This window comes from Leptinotarsa decemlineata, unplaced genomic scaffold, assembly GCF_025532065.1.
Source record: "Leptinotarsa decemlineata unplaced genomic scaffold, Ldec_3_MD MMD2_tig00026314_RagTag_RagTag, whole genome shotgun sequence".
Classification (NCBI taxonomy): Eukaryota; Metazoa; Arthropoda; class Insecta; order Coleoptera; family Chrysomelidae; genus Leptinotarsa; species Leptinotarsa decemlineata.
The window spans coordinates 7893096-7903954 of record NW_027412684.1 but is presented as its reverse complement, the minus strand read 5'-3'; the positions used below and the strand labels follow the sequence as shown (position 1 = coordinate 7903954).

The window sequence follows — 10859 nt, the reverse complement described above, 5'->3', positions numbered from 1 at the left end:
TATATATATATACAGTGTGACCCATTTAAAATGGAACCACCCCTGTAGAATGTGCATTTTTCAATCAATCTCAATTTTTTTTTATTGAAATATTAAGCATGAAAAACTGTATCTTGACACTAACTTTCACAATTTTAGTTTCATTTTCAAGGCACTCTATGGTTTGTTTTGTTTGTCAAAAACGGCAAAAGTTTATTAGGCAATTTTTGTTTTCAAATTTGACTACACCACTGGATTCGTAGTCGTTATAAATCAAAACTGTCAAATTTTCATTAAAAAATATTTGTTAACAACGAAGTTACAACAACTTTAATTTTGGAAACAAAGTATTTGTTTGTAATTTTTATTCAGATTATAGACATATTTGAGATCTGACAACACTGTCATCACCAAGTAGAACACCAGTGAATTTGTACAGTGAAAATCCGAAGTCAACAGCTCAATGCGTTCTACAGTTATAACTCCTGAAAATATGGTAATGTGAGAGATTTGTGGTGCAAGCGTTTTGTAATAAAAATCTGACTACGCCACTGGATTTGTGGATAATATTCCCTTAAAATCATTCATTTGAGTGTAGGTTACGAGAAGTGTATTCTAGAATAACAGAAAATTAAAAATTCATTTTCAAGTTATGCAGTACTTAGTACATTCTTCCGCATAGCCGCTAAAATCCAATTGATTTAAAGCATGGAAATCATTTATTCAATAATAAAACAGAGAGCAGGACAAAAATTGTTCCCTGTAAATTCTTCATAACTCAGCTAAAACAATCTTTTAGAGGAGATATCAATAATTTGAGGAAGCTGAACTCATTATGCAAAGGTTTTATAATGAATCAACAGTAGGCTGTGATTTTGACAGTTAATCATAAATAAAATAATAGTTGTTAGTTACGTGCATTTAATAATAGCTTTGCAATTATCATTAGAAGAAAGAATTGAAATTGTGAGAATTTCTGGGGACAATTATCATAGTGAAAGAGAAGCAGCTAGGATATTTAATCACAGACATCCAAATCGACTTCCCATTGACAGAAGCACCGTCAGTAAAATTAACAAAACATTTAAAGAAACCGGTGCAGTCAGCAAACATATTTTAAAAAATAATCACCGAAGAAGAAATTTAAACGAAGGTGCTGTTTTAGATTATTTTAGAAACCACCCAAACAGAAGTTTACTTGTCGCCAGTTTGGATTTAAACTTACCGAGAGAGACTATTCGACGATGTCTTAAACAAAACAAAATGAGAGCATTTAAACCTAAATTTCTTCACTCTTTAAAGGCAGGTGATGAAGTGAAACGTATGGAATTTTGTTTGTGGGCACAAGGCGAGTACCTGAATACAAGAAATTTTTTAAACTGCATAATGTTTAGTGATGAAGCTTCTTTCAGCACCAATGGGGTAGTTTCATCGCAAAATGCTCGATATTGGGCTACGGAAAATCCGCACTGGATCATAAATTGTAAAAGTCAATATTCCGAAAAAGTTAACGTTTGGTGTGGTATAGTACAAAATAGAATAATAGGTCCATATTTTTTTGATGGAAACAAACGGGCAAAATTTTTTGGAATTTCTTAATAACCAATTATCGGACGAAATAGATGAAATGCCTCTTGGGGAACAAGTAAATTTATATTTTCAGCTCGACGGCTGTTCCGTGCACAATTCGAGGATTGTTAAAGAGTGGCTAAATAACCAGTTTCCAAATCATTGGATAGGACGAGGTAGTGACTTAATTGAATGGCCACCTAGATCGCCTGATCTAAAAATATTAGACTTTTTTCTGTGGGGTATTCTGACACAAAAAGTATACAGAACAAGACCAACGAATCGAGCTGAACTCATGCAAAGGATACGACAAGCTTGTGCCGAAATTACAGGTCAACAAATAAGAAATAGTGTAAACAATATTCGGAAGAGATACGATAAATGTATTGAACTTAATGGAGGTTTGGTAGAAGCCACAAAAATTTGAATGTTTAGTTTTAAATCAATGTTTATTTTAGTATCAGTTTTTTCTTAATGGCAATTAATTGTTGAATAAATACTTTGAAACTTGTTTGTATACATTTTGTTTTCATCAGCTATAGAAGAAGGTAGAGTAAGTTCAGAATCTCATAAAATGTGATTTTCCAGGTGCGCTGTTACAAAAGTACTATTATTTATTATTGGGAAACTTCCAAAAAGCTTACAAGTATGACCATTAATACTTCAAGATTCTATCAAGATTTGGTAAAAGCGCAATTGGGAGATCCCATGACATGAGATTCTGAACTTGGTCTACTACTGCGTAACTTGAAAATGAACTTTTAATTTTCTGTTATTCAATTATTCAATTTTTATTTTAATTTTCACTTCTCGTAACCTACACTCAAATGAATGATTTTAAGGGAATATTATCCACAAATCCAGTGGCGTAGTCAGATTTTTATTACAAAACGCTTGCACCACAAATCTCTCACATTACCATATTTTCAGGAGTTATAACTGTAGAACGCATTGAGCTGTTGACTTCGGATTTTCACTGTACAAATTCACTGGTGTTCTACTTGGTGATGACAGTGTTGTCAGATCTCAAATATGTCTATAATCTGAATAAAAATTACAAACAAATACTTTGTTTCCAAAATTGAAGTTGTTGTAACTTCGTTGTTAACAAATATTTTTTAATGAAAATTTGACAGTTTTGATTTATAACGACTACGAATCCAGTGGTGTAGTCAAATTTGAAAACAAAAATTGCCTAATAAACTTTTGCCGTTTTTGACAAACAAAACAAACCATAGAGTGCCTTGAAAATGAAACTAAAATTGTGAAAGTTAGTGTCAAGATACAGTTTTTCATGCTTAATATTTCAATAAAAAAAAATTGAGATTGATTGAAAAATGCACATTCTACAGGGGTGGTTCCATTTTAAATGGGTCACACTGTATATATATATATATATATATATATATATATATATATATATATATATATATATATATATATATATATATATATGTATATATATAGCAAAATGGATTAACGTGGTCTCTCAGTAAAAAAATCAAAAATCAAATCTCTGTTCTACTTTGCCAAGCTTTCGCTTCTTATGGGAAGCTTCTTCAGGGCAGTAAAAATGAGTTAAAAACAATAAATTGAACATATAAACTGACGGAGAAGGTTGAACATGTATAAGATTTTTTGATTTTGACAAATGTCATTTTTACTGTAAGTATGAATTGAAATGTTTTTCGATGGCAAAAAAACCAACAACTCAATAAATTATAGGCCCTGAAGAAGGATATATATATATATATATATATATATATATATATATATATATATATATATATATATATATATATATATATATTTCCCTCATTGACTTGTTTTATGAGTTTTATGTTCTCTGGTGGGGGAAAGTCATGTTTGTTTTGTATGGCGTGTGTTGCGAGGTTTGATTTATATACTATTGGGTTTATGTATGACTTTTTGTGTTCATCGTACCTTTGGATCAGTTTTTTCTTGGTTTGGCCGATATAGAATTTGTTGCAGTCCGAGCATTGATGGTCATCATTTACCTACGTAGGACACCAAACCAAAAAACTAACAAACATCTTCAAGGCATTGAACATCAACATCACATACAAGCCAAACACGAAAATAACGCAAAAAATAAACAGCTATGAAAAAGAAGAAGACAAAAACCAAAACGGGATATACAGTACGACAGCTGGTCGTACTGTCATCTTCTAGGCACTCCTCAAACAACAGAGTTTGAGGAGTGCCTAGAAGATGACAGTACGACCAGCTGTCGAAAGCGGTCGCAGATAATTAATAGAAGATATAAAGCTTCAAATCCTTTTTGGGGAATTTAATATTGAAATTCTGAAAATAATGCTTGATGCACACAAGAATTACAATAACTCTTGTGAAGAAATAGAAAAGAAAATAACTGGCTAGATGTACTGTAGACAAGATAAGAATTAATTCTTCCTGTACTCTTACAAGGTTTGAAAAGTAATGATTGATGTTACAAAATGCAAATTTTTCACATCGGTAGTTAGAGATGGAATTTAGTTTGGTCAATGTAGGGAGAGAAATAGGTTCGGATTACAATAGATAGGAAAAGGTCATAATAGCGAGTAATTCCTAAGATAAGGGACACGAGGAACAGTTGAGGAATTGTTATTCTAGCTAAATGTAGCTTACAATATTAAAGTGAAATAGATTTAAATACACGAGTTGCTTGAGAAAAAATATTCGAGAATATTGGAAGTGGTTTAGAAAATAACGATACATTAGAAGGCCAACTGGAAAACCCCGATTGGGGGATCTTCGAGAACAATGAAAAACTAAATAACTCAAACAAGATTAGCTAACAAAAATAAAAATAGTGCCATAAAACCATCTGCTTTCTTGTAGAAATTTTAGAGCTGGCAACTTTAGGCTGAATACTGAAAAGTTAAGATTCACAATTCACTTGAAAAAAAAATTCGATAGTAAGATTTTGAGACCGAAGTGGCATAGTGTATCAGGAGTAGGAGTATCTCGAACTTATGCACCGCTTGCGAGAAGCAATACGAAAAACAACTTCTAGTATTGTGGAAAAACAATTCATGGCAATGAATTGATGGATGTAGCCGTTACTACGTGGTAGGAGAATGAGAAGTGAGAAATAAAACTGTCTATGTTTTTTTTTACCGCTGGTATACCTATATATAAAAAGTTTTATTTATCAATTTTCACAATTCATGGCTTTTGCATCACAATAATGCACCTGATCACTCGTCATTGCTTGTTCGTTATTTTTTAACCAAAACCAACACCGTAATCACGCTTTAGCCACCGTTTTCACCAGATTTGCCTCTGCTGCGAAAAGACCTACGGAAGGAAGCCGTTTTGCGACGATTGAGGATATGAAAACCGAATCGCTGAGAGAGCTCTAGGACAAACCAGAAAGTGCATATCAGAACTGTTTGTGTGGATAATATCTGAAGGGGGACTACTTCGAAAGGGATGAAATAGAAATTGATGAATGAATTAATATTTCTTGAGAAAAAAAACAGATTTTTTTTTAATATACCTCGTATGGACAGCTGAATTATGAAAAGTAGGGATAAAGTAATAGCCCATGACACAAAATGTACACACTCTTCTTTCCAGATATATATGAGACTATTTTGAGCGCACAATCCTCAACTATGACTAACCTTCACCAGTTTGTTTACTTTTTGTTTCTATCCTAACTTCCCGACGCGTAGGGGGAACTTGCTATGTCTGCCCCGTATCAGCAAAACAAAACGCAGAGCCAAATCGAAATGACCCAGTAAACCAGCTGCTGTTGCGTTGCGTGAACGCCATGCCATCGTCAAAATACTCGATAGATAGTGGCCGTAGAGGGGAAAGATAACATTTTAGTCACTGAAACGTCTGTCTACTACTGAGGAAACCAGAACTCACAAACTGTAAACACGGTTCGCAGTGTTTTGTTGTATTATTTCGCTCGTGAGACGTTCGTGACGCGATTTACTTCTAACCTAATTTTTGTCATTCAATGTTAGAGTGGTGAAAGTGCGAGATGATAAGCTCTAAGGATACATCTTTGTGCTATCTGCCTAAGAGGCCGCCAGTCGATATAGAATTCAACGATTTAAGTTATACAGTTCCACAGGGGAGAAAAGGTTAGAGTTTATTCAATTTCCTCAATTAATATTGATGACGGCTGCGCATTGTTCGAAAAATCGAATTAGGTCTATTGACGGCAATTCGTTACTTTCAGATGCATATATTTTACAGAATGACCAAAGATAACAAATTTGAATTTATTCTTTCGTGTTGAAAGAAAAAACCAAACCAAATAGGTATGTTGTTTTTATTTGAGTACGAACATTTCAAACTCCTGTTGATAGCTTTTACCTTTGTGATTTTAAACGGGATGAAAACAATTCCTTCTCAAAATTGAAGTTGAAAAATGGAATACCAAATATGTTTTCACAAAATAATCAATAGAGTGCTGACGAATTGATGAAACTGGTAAAAATCGTGAAATGACGTTCCACTATTGATTTCAAAAATGACAGCAATTCTTAAGCTCAAGCTTAAACATAAGCAAAACTTGACATGAAATAATAGAAAAAAATTGTAATTGAATACAACTAGCCGAAACTTGATGAAAATCAATATTAAAACTAATTAATACAGTTTATTGTATGATTTTCACTATAAAGGGTTTGACCAAAAACCGCGACACGTTTCTCAAGCGTTTACGCTTGAGGAAGCTATTGTCTAGCGAAACACGTGTCGCGGTTTTTGTAAAACCTTGATAGTGAAAGTCATACAATAAACTGTATTAATTAGTTTCAGAAGAATTATATTCGGATGCTCAAATTTAATATTTTTTGTCAAAAAATACGTCGTAGATGATATACTATTGTAGATAATATTTCTCAAAAAAATTGAACATATTTAACTGGATATTTAAGTACTTGGAATTTACCTGGAATAAAAAAAACTACATTGAAAATCGGGTCTGAGACGGGACGTCTGACAACCCTGATGGTATCAGCCAAAACTGGTCAATCAAGTGCATAAAATGAAGAAATAAACAAAAATGAATAATTTCACTTTCAACAAAAGTCGAATCAACATTTTGTAGCAACGCTTTTTCATAACTTTTTTCACAAAAATTTTGGTTGGGCATGGTTGACGTTTAATACCTATCAAATAATAACGTATTACCGATGCCTCAAAAATCGACAATGGTGTTGGTGCAGCGGTGGTAACTCCTAACGATGATTTCAAATATAAACTGCCCTCTGACACTACCGTCTTTTCCGCAGAACTGTATGCATTATACAAGGCAATCCAGTACATTAATCACTCCAATTCTTCGTTAGGCCTAATCCTCACAGACTCCTTTAGCTCAGTAGAAATATCACAACAAATTTATCCTATCAATCCTATTGCCAAAATGATGAAATCAGAACTGTTGGAAGCAAAAAAGAACTCCCTGAAGATCAGCATTATAAATTTGCGATAAAAATTGCGTAACATTAAAAACAATATCTTGGGTTGGCAACCAACTTGTAAGAGCAGAAAAGCACAAGTGACTCTCACGCGCCTCCGTCTTGGTCCACCTATATGCGACGATTGTGATGCAGTTCAGAGTGTAAACCACATTTTAATTGAATGCCCTAAATACAATGTTCAACGATCTAATCATCGGTTCCCGAATGACATTAGAATTCTCTTCGGAACAGAATTCCCCTCAAGAAATCTGATTGGTTATCTTAAAGACATAGACTTATTGAACAAAATTTAAATATGTGTACACATTTACTGCTTTAGTATTTATTATTTGATAGTATTGTACTGATCCGTCGCTAATCACCTTTCAGGTGGATGCGACTATGTTCTCAATAAAAAAAAATAATAACGTATTGTTTAAAGGATATCTCCCTTGAAAATGATGTTGAAAATCGTGTTGAGATCCTGTTTCGAGTGATTGCAAAGTTGTAGAAACCTTGTGTATTCTAGTAAGGCTGGAAATAGACGGACCATTATGTGCGATAGCTGTTGACTGCACTTTACAGTCGCATCTTTAGCAGTACACAGTTTTTAATAGTGTGACAAATTGAATAATTAACTGTCTTAAACAAATTTATTTCCAACAATATTTCACTATCACAAACTAATTTATTTACAACACTTGGCAACTACTTAACGCCTAATTTATTTCCACTATTTGAATTCCTTGTTTAACCGCTCGATTCACTTTCTGAACTCAACTGCCCTCTTGGGACGAGAAGCCGGCCTTAACGATAGTTCTAGAATTCTGTAGTCGTTTCGGTACTCAACTAGAATTTTATCGGCGGTTGCCGACTGCATTCCTTTTGTGATGATGTTTGTTCGCTGGCCGACATATCGGTCAGGGGCGGCTTCAGATTCATCACAATAGCATAAAAGAGTCGAGCACCACAACATGCAAACAGTGGCAGCCAGCATGGCAGCAGCAGCCGTGTCGCTCATTCCGCTGTGCAGTCCGAGTGCAGTCGAAAAGAGAACGTATAAACACGAACTGCAAAATGCAATCGCGACTCGTCGGGCGGTTTTGAGTTTCAAGTGGTCAATTCGAACTGGCTCCTTTTTTTCTTAATTTTATCATTCCGTCTGACTTTGCTTGTTCACGAAAAGATGAAGATGACATCCTGAATTGATTATGAAACATTTCTTCATGTTATCCAAGCTCTTTGAATGAATTATAAAACATTTCTACGTTTGATCTCAATTCCAAAATTGGACCAATAAAGAGTCTTCGTCTTTTTATTCAAAAGAATAAGCAATAGTTCGAAAATACAGAAAACTTATGAACAGAGTTTGAAAGGCTGTGAACTACTTACAAAAAAAATTTCTATTGTTCACAAAATTCAATTTAAAATACAAGAAATATTTTTTTCGTTCGTTAAAGACGACATTAAAGCGGACATTGGCAGATCAAGATCTTTAGATGATGTGGTGCTGCAGGTTTTTCCGGGTTTTCCTGCAGCTGAAAAAGCAAATGCGCCACTGGAATCAATGAAGTCGCCCCGGAGCTCCAATTATTTTTTTTGTTTGCGAGAATTCCGCTTTGTTGCTGTGAAACTTTGCTAAACACTCAATCAATACATCTTCACGACACTGTTTTTGCTCGAGTGTGAGCAAACGCGGCACACATTTTGCACACAGCTTTTTCATGTCCAATTTTTCGAATAATAAACGATGTACTACACTTTTTGAAATGCCTACTGGAATTCTACGCACACTGCGAAGTGACGGCACAGGACGGGATGATGACGGGAGGTGGCCTTTCATTGGAGACAGCTCGGCATTGGCCTGGCACGTCCTGTTCCTGTCCTAGCATGTTCCTGTCCGTTTGCCTACCTTAGTATGCGCCTCTCCATAAGAAACTATAGAGAAACAAAAAAAATACCTTCACGTCATGTTCCCCTCCCGGCATGTTCCCTTCCTGTGCCGTCCTGTCGCAGTTTCTGGAGACATCAACTCATTTCGTCAACCACTGCGATGCTCGTTTTGGCATTGACAACACGATTGTTATAACCATCCTTGTATTCTATATGCCATCGTAACATGACTTCGAATCTAATTTTATGACTTTTCAACTCCTTCAGTAAATATTATCCAATACGAACCGCCAATTCTTCAGTCCACGTGGACTAGTTGGCAGCGGCTTTATTTCTCTGTATTGGTTTTTTGGCCTTTGAGATCGCCAATAACTTTAAGTATGCACAATACCGGTTACTTCGACTATAGCAGTAGCCGTGTTGCTGGTCATTCCGCCGTGCAGTCCGAGTGCAGTCGAATAGAGAACGTATAAACACGAACTGCAAAATGCAGTCGCGACTCGTCAGGCGGTTTTGAGTTTCAAGTGGTCAATTCGAACTGGATACTTTTTCTCATAATTTTATCATTCCGCCTGATTTTACATTCCAGATTAGTAACTCATTCACAAAAAGATGAAAATGACATTGTGAAGTAATTATGAAACATTTCTTCATGTTGCCCAAGTTCTTGGAATAAAATATAAAACGTGAGTACCTATCAACGATACCACCAAGATTAACTGCAACGTATAGTAATTATCTTCTTGACGTTGACATTTATTGTACTCATTTATTGAAAGTTTCAAAACCGTGTATAGGTTACTGCAATATTCTTGGTAATATAAACTTGTAATGCACTTGATAAAATGAACTTGATAAAATTTGAAATGGGGTCTTATTTTCAGCTCATTTGGAAAAATGTATCACATTTGCTCATAATTGATTGATTTATTGATCACCATTATCAATAAGAGATAAAATTGGAAAATAGATGTTATCAGAAAATCTTCACAAGAGTATAGATTGTAGAAAATCATAGTTCCCACAACTCAATATATTTATTCCCACAAAACCAATAACTGTATGCAGTAGTTAGGCAAATTTAAGTCATTCAAATCAAGAACACAGCTTGAATGCTTAGTTCGATATTGCTGATTATGAAGATAAAATAACTGCAGTTGACTGTTATAATCAAAAAAGAAGTATCTTGAAAGCACAACAAATGAATAGTTAAGATCACGATTAAGAAAAAGGAAAATTAGCAAAACTCATTGCAAGCGTACAAAATATTTCAGAATCAGAGAAAATGTATCTATATGAAGTTGATGTATACTACTATCATATGCCAAAAAAGTAAAGAAACATTTCTTTGGAATTATTGTATCTGGACAACGATTCCAGTTTGAATACTGCAAATAAATCGAAATGAATACTTTCCAAGACATTAAACTTTCACTAAGGCTTGTACTTTCACTCACTTCAAACCAGAATTATAAAAAATCTGAATAAACATTTACCATCGATTGTTTCGTACTGTAAATATATGTTTTTTTCATTTGGTTTGCACAACTGTTTCATTTCAGTCCCTGTCTCATTTGAATGTCCCTCATGCGTGCTTCTTGATCGAAATCATGATCTCGCATACTAATGAAATAATTAGTGGGAAACTCCGAAAAATTCTCAAATTTGGCGGAACTCGACGTAGAAAAAGTTTTTAGTCACCTGTTGACATTGCCTGTGTCAATTTTCAATTTCTCATCAATAATGGAAGGTCATATTAATAACGACATTTAAAGTATGCATGAATTTATAGTAGACGGACTACTTTATCACTTATTGGTTTAAAAATTACTTCAACTCCTCATTATCCGTGTTTACAATTTATCGTCAGAGAAAGAGTAGCAGATTTTAAATTCATTTGTCGAAGGGCAGATATTATCGATTTATCAATTCCAAAGAATTGCCGTCTGATAACAAACTTGATTTCATTTC

The 10859-nt window shown here is 34.3% G+C and overlaps 1 protein-coding gene across 1 annotated transcript in view; it reads left to right on the top strand.

The window, feature by feature from the left end:
• Positions 1-5307: 5307 nt before the first annotated feature.
• Positions 5308-10859, top strand: part of LOC111505619 (ATP-binding cassette sub-family G member 1) — a 144329-nt gene continuing 138777 nt past the window's right edge. Inside the window, exon 1 of the mRNA XM_074181614.1 lies at positions 5308-5669. Coding sequence (XP_074037715.1) covers positions 5567-5669 — 103 coding nt within the window. The 5' untranslated portion in view covers positions 5308-5566. The remainder of the gene's footprint in view (positions 5670-10859) is intronic.